General features: G+C 40.8%; 2 protein-coding genes across 3 annotated transcripts; one reads left to right on the top strand and one right to left on the bottom strand.

Moving 5' to 3' along the window:
- Positions 1 to 1,032: 1,032 nt before the first annotated feature.
- Positions 1,033 to 14,724, top strand: LOC103989055 (uncharacterized). Its single transcript, XM_065153859.1, has 3 exons — positions 1,033 to 2,488; positions 2,566 to 2,636; positions 14,437 to 14,724. Exons 1-3 carry the CDS (start codon positions 1,175 to 1,177, stop codon positions 14,441 to 14,443), a joined length of 1,392 nt encoding a protein of 463 aa, XP_065009931.1. The 5' UTR covers positions 1,033 to 1,174; the 3' UTR covers positions 14,444 to 14,724.
- An 821-nt stretch (positions 14,725 to 15,545) lies between these two features.
- Positions 15,546 to 20,484, bottom strand: LOC135585451 (succinate dehydrogenase subunit 5, mitochondrial-like). 2 transcript variants are annotated; one of them, XM_065153860.1, is made up of 6 exons: positions 20,149 to 20,484; positions 19,405 to 19,448; positions 19,214 to 19,300; positions 17,322 to 17,635; positions 17,017 to 17,202; positions 15,546 to 15,911 (listed from the first exon to the last, which is right to left on the bottom strand). In XM_065153860.1, exons 1-6 carry the CDS (start codon positions 20,280 to 20,282, stop codon positions 15,855 to 15,857), a joined length of 822 nt encoding a protein of 273 aa, XP_065009932.1. In that variant the 5' UTR covers positions 20,283 to 20,484; the 3' UTR covers positions 15,546 to 15,854. The 2 variants fall into 2 exon arrangements, with proteins under 2 accessions (XP_065009932.1, XP_009406065.2); XM_009407790.3 differs by having other exon boundaries at positions 17,322 to 17,626; positions 20,149 to 20,483.
- Positions 20,485 to 21,029: the final 545 nt, after the last annotated feature.

Here is a 21,029-nt window from a genome sequence, read left to right as displayed (position 1 = left end):
TCCCGACCAGTAATTGTTTAATTTAAATGCTTTGCCTCTTACTAACTTTTCTATATCTAACGCATGATATTTTTAGTCTGTTATATTGTAATTCTTGATGTGCAGTCAACCGCAGAGAGAATCTGCGTGAAGTGACTCGTCCAGCATCGCCCGCATACGAACTAAACAATCTGCTGCAGCATCGCAATTTGTCCTTCATGCGAACGCGCAGATCGTACGAGTAATGTGATATGGAAAGAAAGGTGACGTAGATAATCGTAGCATATCCAAATATGAGTTAATTTGGCATGATATATTCTTATGGCATCATGAAAAATGAGCTAATTCGGCATGATATAATGTCATGATAATATCTATTAGAGACATCGTACGTTAGTCCTCGGGTCCTACCATGAATTTTTAATACAATAGGATCATATTATAAAAAGGGGATGGTAATAGGCATAAGTGTATGTCTCTCAGAAAATTATGCAAGCCCAACCTCCAAAATTTATTATTATTATATATATATATATGTATATATATAATCTGACTTATATCTAATTTCATTATTTATTTTTTTTTAAATTTTATATAAGTAACAATCTGATGTAACGAGATGAGTGGATCAAAATAAATCTTATTTAAATTAAACCTAAATCACTCAGTCAAAATATTCATATTTAAATGAATAATAATATATTTATTAATCATGAATGGATCAAAATAAATCTTATTGCGCTTTCCACGTAAGATCAAATTGAGGTGGTATAATACATTCTTCGTCAATAGGGGCTTTTGCTCCCGGTGTGTTAGTATTGTCGATCCAACGTTGCAACGGCCAACGGGACATTCTCAGCAAAAATAATATAAATGTTGTGAACACAGTAATAAACGGTATAATAGCAACTTTATCGAGGAAACCGTACGAGTTATTCATTATTATTATTATTATTATTATTAATAGTAATAACAATGATAAAGATGATGATAATAACAACAATGACACTCATCCGCCGTCGTCCTCGTTGGGAAGGGGTGTGAAAAACGCATGCTTACATACAATACAGCGTCTTAAAACCCGGTCACATCTGGTCTTCCTGCGCCGCTCACGCGTTGCCGTGCGGAGTTGAAGAAGGAGAAGAATACGAAGCAGAGAAGCAGGAGATTACCGGTTCGTTCTAAGCAACTGGTCATGGTGGAAGAAAAGCAGCATGCGGGAGGAGGAAGAAGAGAGAAGAGAACCGATCGGCTGGGTCGCCCCTCTCCCAATCCTCCTCGTCTCTCCCCCTGTAAGCGCAACCCTGCCACGTCCTCCTGCTCCTCCTCCTCCTCTTCCTCCTCCTCTTTTCACCACCTGCTTAAGAAGACCCGGTACGCCCCCGACCTCTTCCTCTGCCATAGCTGTGGTCTCCGTTTCCCTTCCAACAACAACAACAACAACCCCCTCGACCATCTCCGATCCCAGTGGCGCGTCGCCCTCCTCTGCCGCACCTGCCTCGCCCGCGTCAAATCAGCTGACATCTGCTCCTATTGCTTCTCCCCCTTCTCCCCCATCGCTGACGCCGAACGTTCCCTCACTTGCCTCAGTTGCTCCTGCCGCGTCCATCTCGGATGCGTCGACCGCGAGCACCGCTGCCTCGATCCTTGTCGCCTGGAGCCGGGCTCCTTCACCTGCGTCGATTGCTGTGTGATCCCTAAATTTTGGGGCAGGAAACCTGGAATTGGTTCTAGGGTTTCGCTCGAGGTGGTGGTGAGGGAAGCCAGTTCTGTGGCAGAGAAGAAGATCGAGGCAGCTGCCAGGGCTAGGGAAAATGCTCTGAAGAAGGCTGATGCTGCAAAACGTGCCGCTGAACGGGCTAGGAATGCGTTAGGTGCTGTTCTTGCAGCCAACGGGGATATTTCAGAGCAGAATGCTGATCTGGCTGCAGTTACCGATCAAGAACTGGCTCTCCAACTACATCTGGCTATGAATGGGTCTAGGAGGATCTCAAGGAGTTCTTCTTGCTCTTTAAGTTCAGGTGCTGTTGGTTCAATTGACGTAAAGAAAGTGTGTGGCCGAGGTGGTGATCAGATGAGCAGGAATGTTGATTCCGGTGATCGCGGAATTTGCAAAGCAGCTGAGATTTGTGCTGAAGATAATTCCTTTCTTGATGTGGCAGCGAGAACTGTGTTTGGTCAGGGTTCAGATGTTGATTCAGAATCCAACAGGAATCAGCAGAAGAAGCTAATTGATGATAATGGCAGAGATGGTCATGCTGTTATGCCACCAAAGGAGGATCAGGGCAACTCTTCTGATAGAATTGTTAGTTCTGATGCAGATTTTTGTAGCACCGAATCTGTATCGTTGGATTATGAGAAGAAAAAAGTATCTGATGTTGTATTGTTTCCATCTACATGTCGAAGATATGTCATAGAAGGATCTGAAGTGCAAGAAAATAATAGTATTACAACACCAGATAGATATCTTGTGAAATATACTGCAAGGAGGTCGAGACCAAAGGGATTGGTAAATGAGGATTACCAGCTACTTCCTTGATGACAAATTAGTTCTTCCAAGATGTCTAAATTGATTCTCCTTAGCAGGCTTCCATGACTGTCATGCATTCTTCTTCCTCCACGTGTTTTGGGTGCAATCATGAAAACAGTTGCCAGAGGTAAGCCATACAGGTTAAAGGATCAACTCTGCCATTTGTTTTTTGATCTCACTGCTTATTTCCTTCTGTCATTGCTCTTGTTACTGTAGTGAATTTTTAACATTGGTTTATGGTCTTAGCTTTTGTTTTGGTAAAGTTAGGTATTTTTCACCTATCAATGAAAGATGATTGAGAAAATTATGTATGAAAGTCACAAGCAACATACACAAAGCAACCAGAACTCTCAATTTTTTATTTTAACCGGTAACATCACCATATATTGAAAAAAAACATAGCCTCAGATAAGTCATAAGCGTCACTTGGGAATTCTTTTAAGAGTAAAAATACTTGAATTCCCTGCCAACCTGGAAGGGTTTTCATATTATGGACATGGTCTATTAGAAAATTCAATCTCAAGATGCAGGCCATCATGCTTATTGTTTGAATCTTTGATATACATGTTATAAGCTATGCTATTCTTTGATATCTATGGTGGTTTCCTTGATAATTTAGGATGCATGATAGGTGAGACTAGTTATGACAACTTCCTGGCTTATTTTGGTGAAACTGGGTTTGGTCGATGGAGTAAGGATAAGTGGATCTTTGACTTAATAATTATTCTGTGTTCTTGTAACATATTATGATGTTCTTGGCAGTCTTATTGTTTCTGGGCCAAACATCAGGTTCGCTGGCCCGTCTTAGAACTATCTGGTGCTTAATAGGCCCTATTCAGCAGCCATAGTGGTCATATGATGTTGGCTAAGCGATCTTAAGGTTTTAGTAGCTTTGATAAAATCTATTTTTTTGCATTGTGAAACTTCAATCAGCAGATGATGACTCTTATCTCTTACTAGAACAGGTTAGAGATGATTGTAGAAGGTTCATGTGGAAATTTCCTATCCTAGCCCCAACAAGGGAGCAAATAGTTGCCAAGTCAAGGCAAGGCTAGCTGTTCTTGGCTCAATTTGTCCATCAGGAGATGGGATAACAAACACTATTTGGTTGAGCATTTACCACTCCAGCAAGAGGTCAGTCAAGATGATACTGTAGGAGGGTGATCTGGAACGGTCACTTCTTGTCACCATAAGTATAATAATATCTATTTTTTTCAGTGATTTAAATGGGCTTTCAGGCAAGGCTAGGCGAGGCCCGAGCGCCTCAACAGTGAATTAGACGATGCACTTCAATGAGGCATCGCTTGGGTGCTTGCCCGAACCCAGGCACTGAGCGCCTCAAGCGAGTGCCCAGTTCAAATAGTTGAACCAAAGCAGAATTTTAAGTCTAGTTCGATTCAACAGTGGCTAGTTGGTTCAATCGAACCAACTAAGCACTTTCTTACTTGCAAAAGCCACCCTCGCATGCCCGTGCGGCCTCGAGCGATCAACCCTAGGGAGCGCTCCACCTATGGTTCTGCCGCTGCCTCTGTCGCAGACGTAGCGGACCGAGGCCTCATCTGTTGCCAACAGACGGGTTCGACGGCGTAGCCTTCGTCCGTAGCTTCCTTCCGCCGTCGCTGGCAGTTCCTTCTACTATTAAGGGAGATGACTGTAGCTTCCTCCGCGACTAGCGTACACTTTGGAAGCTTCCTCCGTCCATGACGTTGCTGTATGCAGCTTTTGTTGCTGTCGCCACTATCGCAATTGCCGTTCTGTCACGGACTTAGCTGGTTTTGCCTAAGTCGTGCGGCACCCTTGCGTGTCCGTCCGCAAAGGTCAGCCTCCCCGAAGCCTCCCATTGTCCCTTAGGACCACCAAAAGAGAGAACGGGTTAGAGAGAATGCCTCAATCGGGATCCACAAGCAAACATCTCCGAAAAACACTTCATAGACAATGCAAATTACAAACAGACTTTACAAGCTCTGAACAGTGGCACAACAAAGGGTAAAATGGTCCATTACAGACCGAAAATCTCTCGCACGTGTCCACATGACACAACCTTTATTTACAAGCCTAAAGAGGCCACCAACCCAACTAAAATGAGACTATTAAACCTTCGGCTGCCCCTTTACATGCTGTACAAGGCATGAACATGCCAAAAGACACGGACATACATAAGCATTACATCAAACACCTTGTTTAGAAGTTTGTCCGTGACATTCTCCCCCACTTATTCCTTCGACGTCCTCGTTGAAGCCTTTGTCGACACTGTAACTCCTCGTCTTTACTGAGTCTTCAATCTTCTGCTCCAGCTACAATGCGCCTCTTGGCTCCTTGCTGCTCTTCGCTGTTGTTTTTTAGTAGTCGAACCTTTGATCCGCCATGCTGCTTCAACTCACCAATGACTCTGACTCTGGTGTGAGGTTGGCTGAGTTGTGTTGATCCTTATTGATTCCTGCGGATCCCCCAGATGAAGAAAAAGACCATCCCTACTACGCCAGTCTCTCGAATTTCTCATGCTGCTTGAACTGGGTGAATGCTTGTTGGAGCTTTAACGAGCATCGTCTCGCAAACTTCTGAAGTTTTGGGTCATTCCTCCACAACATTTGCTCATTGACTCTTCTTTCACTTAGTTGTCACATCCAAGTAGGTTCGCATCACTTCCGCTTTCGATTGGCATTTCGTTGGGAAATGAAGCAGACAATCTACTCTCAGTAGCACTGATCACCGTTGGTGAGGATTTGACAACTATTGTCTTCCATTATCTTCGAAGGGTCTTTGAACTTGTGCAGAGCTCCTCTGCTGGATAGATAAGAGAATTGGGGTACTCGGTTTCGCCCATTCTCTTAAGAGTTGAGAAGGCAAAGGTTACTTGACTTCGCCCGCCTCCTCGAGGTTGTACTCCATGCATCGAGCTGGTTACTGGTCTTCGCCTGCTCTTTGCTCACACTTCTGAAGCACTTGAAGTGTTTGCACTCCTTGCGTTGAGTTAGCTACTGTGATTCACCTTCTCAATGCCATCGAACTTCTGTAATGCAGGAAATTTTCACCCCAACTTGGAGTAATTTTCTCATAGGTTTGGTCGCCTCTGGGATTGTACCGTCTTCTCCATCAACCCTGCTGCCTACTCCTCTGAGTAGCAAAGGTACAGCACCGCGTACTGCCTGCTTCGTTCCTTGGTTATGCACTCTTGCATGACCCGAAGTCCTTCACTTTCGGCTATCTTGATGAGAAGCACATTGACACCGGTCTTACGAAGTTCTTCGGCCTCTGCCCTTCAGCCTTGTCTCGATACTTGGAGATTGCTTCTGCATTCTCCACCTCCTCGGCCCCTTTCACGACCAAGCGCTCTCCCTCCATGAGAGCAAGGGATCAATGACTTTGACGGAAGTCCCGCTTCTGCGGTACCATGGCGCTGCCATGCCCATGGCCCTACTATCCGTCGCCTCGCATCTGCATCCCTTTTCTTCACGATCAGTAGATATGTCTCCGTGGCACTCCTCTGAGTCTACCTCCATTCTAACTGATGCTTGATTTTGGGTAGCTAAGTCCCTCTGGACTCGTCGTCGCTTCCTCGCCCCTTTCGACCCCCTGCTTCAACACCTCTGTGTTCTCCAAGCAGTCCGTTTGGTCGATGGAAAGACAGACTGCAACTCCCATGCATGGCCTCTGCCATCACGTTGTAGGGTTTGCACCGATTCTGTTCTCCTTAGCTTCCTTGGTAGCAACGCTCGCTTACCCGGCCTTGTCCTCTGACTTGCCGGGCTCCCTTAAGCGAATATGAGCTCTGGAGCAGTCCAACTCTCCAACTGCTTCGATCATACCTCTGCATGATCAAGTTCCTCCCATGGAACTCACTGGTACTTGCATTCGAACTTTTCCCTTGGTGGAACCCAGCCCCCATATGCTGATGACCAAGGTTTTTATCCGATGCAAAATTCGATGCACGCACGGAAGACCCGCCTCTGCGGTACCATGGCCTTCACTCCTTGAATCCATAGCCCTTCTTGCCGTCGTGTTGTTCACCGAAGTGGAGCTTCCAGTAGCTCCCGATCATACCTCCATATGATCTAGTCCCTCCCGAGACTAGGTCGTGTGTATCGCATTGCCATCGAACTGTTCCACCACGATCCGCTGCACCATGTCGCCTCCTGGTGACATCTCCATTGCATTCTGATCCTTGTGGAATAAACTCGAATTGTGAACCCTCCATGTGTGGCCTCTGCCAATACATCGCAGGGTCTCTTCCACCTTCGATTTTGTTCGCTCCTTTGGCAATCGACCTTCATCCACCCACTCTTGGGTCACACCTAGATGAAGCACCGCTCTAGGACAGTCCGTCGCCTAGTAGCTCTCGAAGTCCACCGACTTCACTATAATTTGTGTACCATTGTCTGGATCCTGGGCCTCTGCCCCTACTAGCACAATCTTCGCTGCGCACTGCTTCCTTCATGGCAACTTGAATGGCAACACTGTGGCATATTCTTCAAGAGTACCCACCTCTGCGTCCTCTTGCCCCGTGCTAAGGCCTTCTGTACCCAACTTTGCTTCCGCAAATTGAGTCGCCTTAGTTCCTCCATCAAATGCTTCTCCGAGATAAGGTGCATGTGCCCCGAATCTCCCTTCGTCTTTGGCACCATACAAGATGAGTCCGCTCCGTCAGAATGAAGGACCCATGGAACAACATGATCCTACTCTTGCCTCTGCAAGAGTTCATGTCCTTGACCTCTGTCTAAGGAAAGCACTGTGCCTCTGCTCCACATTCCAACTTCTATGCTGGCTCCCTTCATGCGGCTTGAGTACTTCGCCAAGTTACACCCAAGTTGCTCCGCTCCTCGTTTTTACATTGAGTCGATGGTGGCCCTCGCGCCCACCATTCCACGGGTCAGCCCTCCCTTGAGTCCGATCTCCACATCGACTCCAAGTGTGCCTTCATTTAAGTTGCTTTGGGTCGCTCCCCCACTTGATCTCGCAATGCATCCACCAATGCATTCTCTCAAGCGAGATCATGCGACGACTCCTCGCCGCTTGCTCAGTCCATCGAGCTTCGTGGAGTTGTTGTTTGTTGAGGTACTCCTCCTCAACATGTGAGGTCCGTCTCATATGATTCTCCCTCTGGAGAGCCGGGACTTATCCCTCCTGGATAACTATCCCGTTGGAGCAACATCTCTCTTCGTTTGGGAGACCACTATCCCCTTGGACTACTCCGATCTGCTGAACAAACTGTGCATTGTTCTGCCTCCTGCAAACGCACTTGCTAGATTGCGACTCCCAGTCAATACAGCCCCCGCTGCACCCCTCAAGGCCTAGCAACATGCTGAACTCATTGCACACTTCAGCCTCCTACGGACGTATCCTTCACATGCCGAAGAGAAAGTTTCAATGCTCCATGGTGCCGAGTTTCGGTCGCCTTGGGATGGCCACGAACATTCCATCGTCCGCATACAAACCCATGCATGAGTACCAAATTCTTCGAGTTAGCAATTCCCCTCACCTCTGTGAGCTTTGCATAACTCTTTTGGTCGTTGAGCAACTCATTCCACCTTGGATGGTCTCATCCTTTACCAAGTACCTCGCTTGCCTTGAGCACCATCAAGTATATGTTGTCAACGTTGAGCCGTAGCTCAAACTCAGCCATCCCAACCTTTGTGCGCTCCACATTCTTCCAAGCTTGCCTGTTCTCGTGGTGCCCCTTACGCGAAGGGTTGGCCATTCCTCTGAATGCCAATCTCAGATGCCCGCTCCTCTGAGCGACTCCTTTTCCCTACATCTCCATGCCCATTTTTCCCCAAACTGTCGCGCGTGTGTTGACTGCCCTCAACGCAGCCCCGCTAGGTCCCCCACGTTTGCATGCTAAGTGTTTCTATAAGTGCTTGTCCCGCTCTGATACCATCTGTCACAGACTTAGCTGGTTTTGCCTAAGTCGTGCGGCACCCTTGCGTGTCCGTCCGCAAAGGTCAGCCTCCCCGAAGCCTCCCATTGTCCCTTAGGACCACCAAAAGAGAGAACGGGTTAGAGAGAACGCCTCAATCGGGATCCACAAGCAAACATCTCCGAAAAACATTTCATAGACAATGCAAATTACAAACAGACTTTACAAGCTCTGAACAGTGGCACAACAAAGGGTAAAATGGTCCATTACAGACCGAAAATCTCTCGCACGTGTCCACATGACACAACCTTTATTTACAAGCCTAAAGAGGCCACCAACCCAACTAAAATGGGACTATTAAGCCTTCGGCTGCCCCTTTACATGCTGTACAAGGCATGAACATGCCAAAAGACACGGACATACATAAGCATTACATCAAACACCTTGTTTAGAAGTTTGTCTGTGACAGTCCGCAGCTTCCTCTGCTATTGTGATTGTCATCCACAACTTCCTCCATCACTGTTGTTGTCATCCGTTGCTTCCTCCGTCACCGCTGCTTTCTCCTTCCCCATTGTCAACCATCGGTGACACTTTTCTCCATCTTATTTTTTTTCTCCCTCTTTGCTACTGTTAACGGTTTTTTTCTTCCCTCTAACTACTGGTAATAATAAATAATATACTGTTAATAATAGATTGTTAAATCTCTAATCTTTATTGTTTTAAAATTATATATTAGGTTATAGAATTAATGACAAGCATACAAAGCAGTTTAATTCTAATATAGGTCTTCATAAACATGTTTAGCATATTTCTATTTAGTTGTATATTATTTTAATTATAATATTCGGGAGCGTTTTGTTTTGATCTGGTGGGCGTCTAGTGTTTTTTAAATCACTGATTTATCTTACTGCATAACTCAGATAAATGCTCAGGCAGCCTTTTCTTTATTCCAGCATTACGGTAATGCAATTATCTCTTAGTTTAGAACTTTCTTTCCCACGAAGAAGAGACCCTAGTTATGAGGGATTGTTCCAGGCGTAATGATGGTGACAGATATTGCAGATGTATTCCCAAGAGTAATTGCATTGACTTTTAACATGTCCTAAACATAACAAAAAAAAGCAAGACACTAAAGGTTTCCCAAAGTTTTCTGTTAAGGTTTGAGGATTTCTTGTTCGATTGTTGTCAAGAGACTTGGTTAAAAAGCTTTTCAAACAAGAGAATAGTAGAATCAAGATAATCATGCCAGTCCATACCGGGTCATGTCAGCTATACTGATGCATGGCTAGGCCAATTTTTGGCTTGTTCTCATCAGCATGAGAGAGTATGACATTATGCACACGATACTCTTATTCAGGTTTCATTACCTCAACTTGAAAATCACAGTAGACATAGATGAAAAGAAAAATATGTTGAATATCTATTAATAATTAGAAACTAACAATATTTACAGACATAAGAAGAAAGAGAGGCATGGGAGGATAATATAGAACAAATTGATGTGTGGTTGTTTAAGAAAATTTACATTTTCTGGAGAAGGGCATAGCCAAGTTCTATTCGAAGTGACTTCATTTTTTTTCCAGATGGTTCCAACATAAGTTGCAAAGTGTATCCAATCATTACTTTCTTATTAACTTTGAAGATTATAGATGCTTTAATTTGCACTAGGGCTGTCTGAAAGGCATGAAGTTTTTTTCATCATCACCTAAACATCCCAAATATCTTTAATATGGAATAACAAGATCTCTATTTCTCATCTATTACAAGTTTAAAAAATAAAGAAATGAATAAATAACAAAACTGACATTTTGTGATCTATGTTATCCAATAATTGAGTTAATATTTGACTCATCATCCTGTAAATTGCTAAAAAAAGTAGGTGTGGATATGGATTCGAGCATGAGTTGGTTTGGCTTCAGCGCATTGTGGCTAGTACTAACCAAAGTTGGTTTCAGTGATTAACTTTAGGACATTTCTCTGTCACCAATTCAAAAAATCTTGATAATCATGATAACTCAAATGTCCAATTTCATCACAGCTTAGTTGCATTTTGCTTTTGTGCCCTTACCCTCGGAACTTTGTTCACTTCCAACTGAGTCATTTGTGTGGGCAACCCTTCCTTAAGTAGTGAATCAACAAAGTCTATTTGGCTTTCTATATGAATAATTCGAACACTTCATTGTAAAATATTGGCTTTTGCTTCACATTATGTTAATTTTCTTTTTGTGTCTTGAGTGTTGGTCTTTATTTTCCTAGTTCATGCATGCTTCAGTTTTCCTCTTTTATTCTTTTATGTACTGAGAAGACATGAATTTCAAAGTTTAAACTTAGTGGTGTCTATAAATTGTAAATGTTTTATTAATGCTAACTCAAATCGGTCTTTTGCAGTTATACTGAGTCAGAGTTAGTTCAGAATTTGAATTGTAAAAGGGGCAAACTATTCTAATTTTTCTGGTACTTCATTGGGATTCTCTTCATAATCTTCTTGATGATGTTTTAGAGTTGGACTAGGATGTCAAAAAAAGGTTGCGGTAGGACAGATAATGATAAGATGAAATAGGCTGCTAACTGCTTAGTGTTTAGATGAGGGAGAACTCTTAGACTGCTTAAATTGTTAATTCAATGACATATATGTTGTCTAGCTGAAGATATAGTTCTATGTTGAACATGTGGTCTCCTTTTTCTTCTTTTTTCTGCATTTTCTTTCTCCTTTGTCATTCTTTTACATAGAGACAAAGCAGCCAAAGAACAAAGCTCTTGAGCCTTAACTCTGCACACTCTCTTTGTGAAATCTTGGAGAAGCCTAGAGAGTATTAGCTTTAATCTTGACAGGCAACATAGTAGTTTATGTTTTTCACAATATCTTGATGCCTAAGATGTGATAGCAGATTTTTTTTCCTGAAGCTGCCCAGATATGTGGATTATATTTCAAGATATCCATCTTTTTCTCTTAGATCAATTTTAGTATTTTTTTTACCAATTTGTTGCATTATAAACAATGATTGAAATATCGTACCGTACCAGTGTTTTGAGCTTGGCTCGGTATGGTACGGTACTATGTACCGAGCGGTACACCTAATTTAGGTGTAAAATCCTCCGAAAATATCTGAAAATAAAAAAAAATTTAGGACAGGGTTTTTAAGTTAGAAATAAATATAGTAATAGTATAACTTTAGCAAAATCAATGTAAATTAGGTAAGAATAGTATCACATATCTTCTTTGAGCTTTGAGGAATAGTCTTGTGTAAGGTTCGTATTTCAGTCCGTTACGGATTATCCTTATGTAAATATTGAAATATCTATAGAAAAATCATTTGAATTGTTAGACTATTTTGTTACAATATAAACTCTAAAATTTAAATAAATTAAATAATCACATATATAGATATACCTGATTGTTGATTCTACCATCAAAACGAATGATGGGCCTCCACGATGGTGGATCGAGGTCCTCGATCCTATATATCTGCATATCAATATGATATGCTTGTTGGATCCAATCATGAAATTGATCCCATAACATAATGTATTGATACACCGTATGTCATTGATGCATCAATGTGGTGATGATCGTAGACTGATCGTCATGAATCACATTTGTCCGAGGCAGCTCCTGAGACATATATTGGTGAATGTCAGAGCTTCTACTTCTTCTACTAATATGTTGCTCGATATCATACTGTTGCTCAGAGAAGGATGACCAAGTATCACTGTATTGTTGTTGCCCGTATGATTCTCCATAATACGATGGCTGTGAACACGATGAGCTTCTTACTGAGCGGTAACGGTCGAAATCGACTGTTACCAAGCTGTGCCTGGCGGTAACGGTCGAAATTTCGATCGCTACCGCACGATATAACCCCGTATAGTATGATACAGGATGCTTTTAAGCGTTTCGCCCGGTAACGGGCGGTCTACGTATCGGTATGCTATCGAACCGTTACGTACCGCCCGCATTCGAAACTGTATACCTTGATTGTAAACAAAGAAGGTGAACCTTTAAAATGGAAGCTCTTTTCTTGGAATTTTATGGCATGCAAGATCTTTTTTTGTTAGTCTTTTAAAGTTTCTTTCTTGCAAGACAATAACTGCAAAAATATACTTCTGTTGTTAGGTCTAGCAAAGAAAATATCAATTCTTTTGAAGAAATTATTGCGCATTTACCTATTAGATGAGTTAGAAATGAAAGCTGATCCATGAATGTCCCATTTGGGTGAACACTCAATAGTGTCAAAAGGTTATTGACAGTTAATATTGGTGTATATTTTGATACGCTTTGGAAATGGTATCATTGGTGTCTCTTTTTCTAACCTAGATAAATTAGATTAGGCCAAATAAGAGCCATATAAGAATAGGATTATGTCCATTGGTGTTAGAATCTTTTTTCATAGGTTGTCCCAGTTACTTGGACCGTCTGCCCTGTTCCTTTTCATGTTCTCTGCTTCCCTCTCATCTTTCTAATTGTTGAAGAGGTATTGATTCTATGGAGCGCTAAGAGGCATGGTTCGTCTTACCGGTGTACCAATCAACTATCGGTATGGTATGTACCAACCCGTACTAAGTGTACCGACACATGGTACATGGGAGTATACCGATGTACTGCCTGTACCAATCCTCTATTGGATCAGAACGTACCACCCACATCGAGCGGTATGCCATGATGGTAAAACGAACTTTGCTAAGAGGTACATAATTTTTTTGTTTATTTATCCATTTTCTCTTTTTTTCTTCTCTGCTTTCTCGTGCTAGTGATCCTATATAGACATGGTCATGTGCTAACTTTTCTGATCATCGTTTAGCATGGGAATTTTCCATGGAAAGTCATTGCTGCATGAATAACTGAAAAAAAAAATTTGTGCTCTAGTAGCTTTCTCTTCTCCTTTGGATTAGACACTCAAGTGCAATTACTGTGGTATTCCTTGCTATTCTCAAGAAATTGGATGAAAGTTGTAAGTGATGTTTTAGTTTCCACATCCTTCCCCTTTGCTTTGAGATGAAAGATGGATAAGATATCTCAATGGCTACCGCAACCAACAGTGTGAATCAGCCAGTCAGCATCACAGTCGAGCTATGTTGATGTCAGATTGGTCTACTTGTTACCAGCTGCCACTATTTTCCTGTTTGGTTTTGTTTTCCACTTTCTTCCAATCTATCAGATGAACTAGGATGGCTACAACACCAACTAGTGTGTATCAAAGGAGGAACTAGGATGGCTACAACACCAACTAGACATTGGGTAGGGGGAAGTGGCCAGATAAAGGTATGGAGTACTCGCATCTGTATGGCGCATGAAGCCCCAAACCCCAATTGCCATAATGAAATGCTGCACTAGTGTTGCAGAGGGGAAGAAGAAGTCTGAATTCGAAAAAACAGGCCTAGGAACTTCTGATAGAAAAAATTGACTTCAAGGGGATTTTGGTTATTGGTGTAAACACAAAATAAGGTAATGTGAATTATGTGATCTTGTTGTTACATAAAGATTGAAACAGTACATTGCAACGAATAGATGTTAGAAAAAAGACCTAGTGGTTGTTAAACACTATATAATCTAGACAAGTTTCTGCTCGAGTAAAATGAGGAGATTGGTAAGTCTAGATCTTTGACTAACCAATAGTTTGTCACATCTCGAGTTAGTGCTGTGCACGGGTACTGGAAAAGGCTTTCGATGAGAATCTCCTAACATGTCTCGAGGATTCCAGCCCTCATGATAATACTGACTTGACTTGAAGTTGGCTGTGGTAACTGAGGTTGTCCTTGATTGTCACAGGTGATTCTTTATGAAGGTAAAACAAATAAGAATCTGTTTCTGGCAGCATTTTCTATTTCATTTTGTGGGAATTGGATCACCAGACTAAATGTTTTACTTTTGTCTTTGTGGGAACTTAGCTTTGATATACTAGTGGATTTTTGTCAACAAACCTTCCTGATGCCTGTTCTCAATGTTGGTCTACCAACTCATTTACTCTATCGTAATTTCTTGATATTTTTATGTGGACTCTTTAATTAACAGCTTAATCATTAGTAGCTGCTCGGACAGATTGCTCATTGTTTTCTCTTTTTCATTGTCCTGCAGAATCTAATGGTGTCATGGAGTTCCTTATGAGAACACAGAAAGACCTTGATCATTGAGGATGAGGTTTTCTATGTGGATTTGCAAGATTTTCCAGGTCAAAATCAAGAAAAATAAATCTACCATATTTTCATCTTCAATGTGGATTCTGATATATGAACAGTACACCTAGTCCATTAGGTGTTCTCATCCCACCAAATTATTGTTTGTATCCTCAGAGTTTACCGTAATTCTGTATGTACATCTCTAGATGTTCTTAATTAGAATAAAATTCTAGTAGTCTGCACTGCAGGAGATTCGTCCATGTTTAAATGGTGATATGGTCACTGACAAATTGGATGTTTTATTGTCTAAGCTAGCTTGATTTCAGGATGATTACCGTTCAAGGAGGATGAACTGCTTGAGGGGTTTTGGCGTTTGGGCTTGCACCTTGTAATCTTTTTTCCTGCAGTTGGGACTTGTTGGCAAAAAGAAGCTGCGAGTCTTTGCCCCCTTCAACCATCATCGGAGTGCCACTTTCCGACGAGGATCGATCAGCACCACCAGGGGCACTACTCCTCGTGGTCATCTCCTTTCGCCGTTCCTCTTCCATCATGACATAACATCTCTGGTTGCATTTGCAGGTGAGTATCAAATGCAGGCAACCAAACATCAAAAGCTTCACGGAAACAAGCCAACCAAACATTCAAACCATAATGCAATTCAGAAATGCATGCAGGTTTTGGCATTCGATGACCACCTATATACATCATTGTTGGATTGGCAGATGAATTAAATGATCTACCATTCTACGTAATCAATGCAGCTTTAACTCCTAAAAAGCAAGAATCAAATAGTCAAATGATTCAAGCAGTGGAAGATACAAATCTCTATCTTTAACAATTAGTCAAATGCATCCGATATAAGCAAATTTCTTGGAAAAGTATTATATCATGCATTTTTTTCATATGCCAAAATTTTTGAACCGATTCTGGTAGAAAGTCTCAAACTGATTCGTAGACATATATTTGCGGCCAATGGGTAGAAGTACAAATTTAGAAACCATCTTACATTCTTAGGTGGCACATCCACAAGAAAAGGCTTTGAACCCAACATGGTAGAGTCATACCATATAAAAAAAGCAAGTCATTTATTTATTAGGAAAGAGAATCCTGAACGATCAAGGTAGACAAAGGATGTCCTTTGTTTCTTGCAGGCAGTTATACTTCGATATAAAGGACTCATACCTAATGAGAATATGTCAGGCAAATGACTAACATATTGCATATCGTACTGATCATATTTATTTATTACGAAATGTCCTTTATTTCTGGCAGGTAGTTAATACTTCGATAGAAAGGAGACAACCACACATCCAACAATGGCCATGACAACATGCAACAGAATGGAAAGCCATCCAAAAGCGCTCTCAGAATCGCTTCTCATGACCTGAGCTCCACATAGGACCCGGAAAGCCCAGAGGTGCCAAGAAGCGTAACCTGCACGTAACAGCAGTCGATCATAAGTTTGCTACAACTTCCTGAAATACATAAATATACATATATGCAAGCAAGCATTACATCTTTTATGCGGTGGGCCTGACCACGGTCAGGCATGACAATTAATTTCAGGTTCCCTTGATTCTTCAGAGTTGGTAGTGAGATCCCAATAAAGGTGACAAGTCAACTAAAACATGGCTAACCAAGGGTGCTCACTGGTTATCATTCTGTCAATTGCCTATTCTTAATATCAAACCCTTGGTTTACCTTAAAATATCTAACAATGATCACATAGTATCCAAACACAAGGGAGAAAGGTTTCTGATGGCCAGTCAAAGGGTATAAATCTCCTACAGATTGCCTTGAAAGACTAGGGCCACGTAAAGATTGTTTATTTCCAAGTAATTGGGCTTCTGCTGCTATTCTAATATCACAACAGGATATGTTAATGGCAAGCAGAAAAAACCTATAAGCAGCATGCCTGCTTTGCACAAACAACCAGCTATATTTAGACCAACTAAACAATTGTGTCACAGGAGTGCTTGTTAGGCAACCAGCCAAGAGGCATGTGGCTAGCATGATAAACACCACCATAAGCATACCGATGGATGGACGAAGAAAAAACTAATTGGTGAAAATTGGCTCAGATCATCTTGGTTTGGTTTGGGCTTCAATAGTAGCGAAAACTGAAAAAGTATTTCTTACCTTTCCAAGCCGTGCCAAGCAATAACATCATAAACTTTTACAGAAGTGTCAATCTCAGCGCCATGTTGGCATGAAAAATGAAAGCTGGTACAGCCAACATGGTAATCCATACTTTTAGGGAAAAGAACACTGCTCCAAGGCCCTAAGAGTTATCAGATATGACGCTAACTACAATGTAATGTATATGGGAAGCTTAATTACAGGAATAACATATAATATTACATAAGCAGAGTTGTATTCAGGTTTCTGAGTTTTGAGATCATTAACATCAAAGAAACATAATATAAGTAACTCAAAGCTTAAAAGAAACATAATATATTTAAAAAAATAATAACTAACTAATATAAGTCCTGCTGTGAAAATTCATGCAGCAAAAAACATTATTGTAAAGTTTGCTTACCTTTCCCCACTCAGAACCAATTCCACTGCATCTCATTTTCAAGTGTATCATTTTTGTTCCCAATTCAAGTTCAACCTTTTTCCTCAATAAGGTCTCATCAGGACCAAATGAATCCAAATAGGTAATATATCGTTTATATGAAGCTCTTATGGCATCTTCCAGATGCTCTGGCAGGTGACCAACATTCTGTGAACAGTCATTATCAGGTTTGTCAATATTAGAACAAAATAGACAATTGCTTGAAAATTGAGATAAATAGCACCTTAGTTTCTCCATTCAAAGTCTACATAAACAAAATGACTGACCTCACCACTTAAGCCGCATAAATCATCAAGTGCCATTCTAAGGGATACCAATACCCCACTAAATTCCACAGATGCCTCAGCTGCACGAAATACATTTGCCAAAGCCTCTTGGCCAGCTATATCTTCAGTGGTTTTTGACAGAGCCTTCTTTGTCTCCCTTATAACAGAGTCCGGAATTTCATCCCAGTTAATCGCCAACAAATCCTTCATTGCAGCTTCTATATCAGGGTCAGTAATGACAGGCAACTGGCTTATATTTGAACTGAAGGCACGCCTCAAATTTAGTGTATACGAGTATTTGTGACCTGAAATTCCTTGAACACAAAGAATAAGAATGTCAAGTTAAAACTGAATTTAAATAGTTACAAGAATAACAATCTTACATGGAAAAGTGAGCAATGTGAAATAGATGAAAAAAAGAAGATAAAACATAAAGAAAAAGTAGATAATTGTTTGCTTTATGACCAGCAGAAAACTAGATTGTGCCATAGGAGTCCTATAGTTCAAGTTATCAGTGGGACTAAGACTAACAGGGTTATAATAGTTACCTGATCACGGAAGAAACTCCTCCATCTTATAATCTAGTTTAATACTTTAACATCTCATAGTTCTTTCTACACCATAATAGCTTTGTAATGATTATTCTTGGAGGTAGAAACAAGGTACGCAGGTGCCAGAGTATTGCTGCCATCTGCCATAACATGCACTGATGCAAGTTGGAAAATTCTTTCCAAGGGTTTGGAAAAAATACTTATGTTTAAGGAGTTTAAATGCTAAGGTCATACATGCCAGGTGATGGGGAGATATCTTCATTCAAGGATTAAAATGTTGACCTCATGTCAGTACCAGCTGGACAGATCTTTAAAACCTTGTATTTATCTACCTCAATCTGAGCATAGATTACCTCTATCAACGCTGACCATCTGAGAGAGCACTAAAGGACATTCTATAAACTGTCACATAGTGTAGCAACTGGCGAGTTGCTTTGCAGGAAAATCCACCATGGCTACCCAATTTTCTAGAAACCTTTTCCTTAATTATATTATCTTGATAACCCATTCCATAAGATTTCCCAAGGATCAGGCTCATGGAACACTTAACCTGGTGGTCGTTTGCTATTGATGCATGTAACATTGGCTTGAAACTTGAAAGTAGGGTCAAAGTTTTAAAACTGATAAACAATCGTAAAGGCAAGAATCACTAGCTTCAGGTACGTAACATATTATTTTAATCCTATACTAGAAATCAATTTTTAGTTATAGATCTTTAATTTTTGAGTAAACAACCAAAATAATGATAAGATTCCAAACAAAATCATTTATAACTACTAAAAAGTGTCGGAAATTTAGCGAACAATTACAATATACTAAAATGAATAATTCAGTTATCAAGCCCCACTAAAATGGTTTATTAACCCTGAAAGCTTATTAAGAACAAGGATATATCAATTAACAATAAAGCGTCAATATAATCAGATACACTACAATAAATTCAAACCACAGAACCATTTACATAAATGCCAGTAGCATAATGCTGACACCAACATATAATTCAATGAGTACAAGTCAAATGATCAAAACAAACGAGCTGCTCAAAAGCAATAACCATACAAATTTCGCTACCAAATTAGCTTCACAAATTCCAAAATGAGCAACCGTCAAACTAACATGCTCGAACTATATACCAAAGGTCCAAAACAATAAAATATAAGCGCCGATAAAGGGCAACAAAGACTAACAAGAAGATATTGAAAAATTAAGGGAGGTTAAGCACTTTAAAAAAAGCATTTGAGATAGCTAATCCTTTAAGAAGCATCTATGCACTAAAATAATGGAAATCTGGAAGAATACTAAGTGTATCCTCAATAAATGCATTAAATGGCTGCCAAATACCACATGTTCCAAATCTGATTTGAGAAGCTTGGAGATTCGATCTTGTGATCTCATGAATGTTATTAACACCCTTCATCCAACTTCTAACTGCATATCATGTGGTCAAATGTGTAAAAAAATGACACGCCAAATGCATAAATGAAATTCTCTTATTGCAATAAAAATGGAGTGGGATTGTAAAGGCTTATTACCTGCTTGAGTTGCAATCGTGCGTGTTGCCACCGGCCCCAGCTCGCTGCAACAAAAAGATTGTTTTAGATATCTAACAAACGTTTTCAGGTAACAACAATAGCAGTCAGTGCATCGGACCAGGTTAAAGTTACAGAATGTTCTAGGTTTTTTGGAACTGTTATTAAAGCAAAGTCCAGAAATTTTTTCAAGAATGTCTCAGCAGCTGTAAACAAGTACAGAAAAGCTATCAAATATGGCCTCTTACAGAAAGGTGCAAAGAAAAAATAATCAGCTAAGAATTTAAGAACCAAGATATGAAATAGAAATATGAATAAAAAACTACTAATGTGGATTCAGCAAATTCAAGGAGGGAATCTTTTAGATAAAGCACTATAATATCTTACAATGTGTTGTAAGAACCAAAAGCCGCTAAGGTCCCAAAACGCGTGAGCGAAACGAGATGCTCTCGAATATTATAATTAAAATAATATACAACTAAATAGAAATATACTAAACATGTTTATGAAGACCTATGTTAGAATTAAACTGCTCCAAAAGCATCTTGTTAACAAGGAATGTTTTGCTGCTCTAAGACATCATCAAGTAAAAGGCTAGGGAAGTTTTATGTATAGATCAAAGTGCATATTGCTCATGGTGTTGTAGATAGAACAAATATATTTAAACTGCTCCAAACGAGTTGCTGGTCATCCGTTCGCAGTTTAATTAACAGGAAGGTGGGGGAAGCAGAGGGCGGCGAACGAAACTGCAGCTGCGAACGGATGAAACTGCAGTGGCGGACGAAGGTAGCAGACGACGTTGTCGACGACGGCGGACGGAGCTGCAGCGTCGGACAGAGCGTGCGAAGGCGGCGAAAGACGGCAATGGAAGAGGTTGCCATCGGCCGCGGACAGAGCTGCTATAGCAGCAGACAGAGTTATAGCGGTGGAAGAGTTTTAGGGTTTAGAGGAGCTGCAGTGGTGGACGAGCTGCAGCGGCGAACGAGATCGGACGAGGTTGCCGACGGCGGCTAGCAGAGCGGCGACAGATGTAGGGTTTCTTTCACCTTTGTTTTCTTTTACGGGGTCGGGCGAGAGAGGCGGTTGGACGATGTTAGGGGGTTGGACTATGTTAGTTGGTTCGATCGAACCAACTGGCGCCTCGGCTCAGGCGAGCGCAAGCCAACTAACTAACTAACTAACTGAACTGATTTAAGATTGACTAATCTGGTTTAATTAACCAGTAACTGATTTTATAATTTTAAACAATATTTAAAATATATATATTAAAACAAATTAGTTCAATTTAGCTGAATCAAAATCAATTAAACGAAACGTGAATCTTAGTGCAATTATGATCGAAATTGGCATTAAAATTAGGCCAACACGTAACTATTGTTCTTCGATTTTGATCACCAATTCAAATATATTTGTGGATTTTAAGAATTTTTGGGTCAATTAAAGGCGGAGGCAATAAACACGATCGATTGATATCTTTTAAATTAAAATTGATTTAATCTGTATTGGTTAACTGAATCGAAAGGGAATATAAATGTTGTGAACGCAGTAATAAACGGTATAATAGCAAACCGTACGAGTTATTCATTTTAATAATAATAATAATAATAATAATAATAATAATAATAATA

The sequence above is a fragment of the Musa acuminata genome, chromosome BXJ3-6 (genome assembly GCF_036884655.1).
Source record: "Musa acuminata AAA Group cultivar baxijiao chromosome BXJ3-6, Cavendish_Baxijiao_AAA, whole genome shotgun sequence".
Classification (NCBI taxonomy): Eukaryota; Viridiplantae; Streptophyta; class Magnoliopsida; order Zingiberales; family Musaceae; genus Musa; species Musa acuminata.
This window is presented reverse-complemented; position numbering and strand designations above follow the sequence as displayed.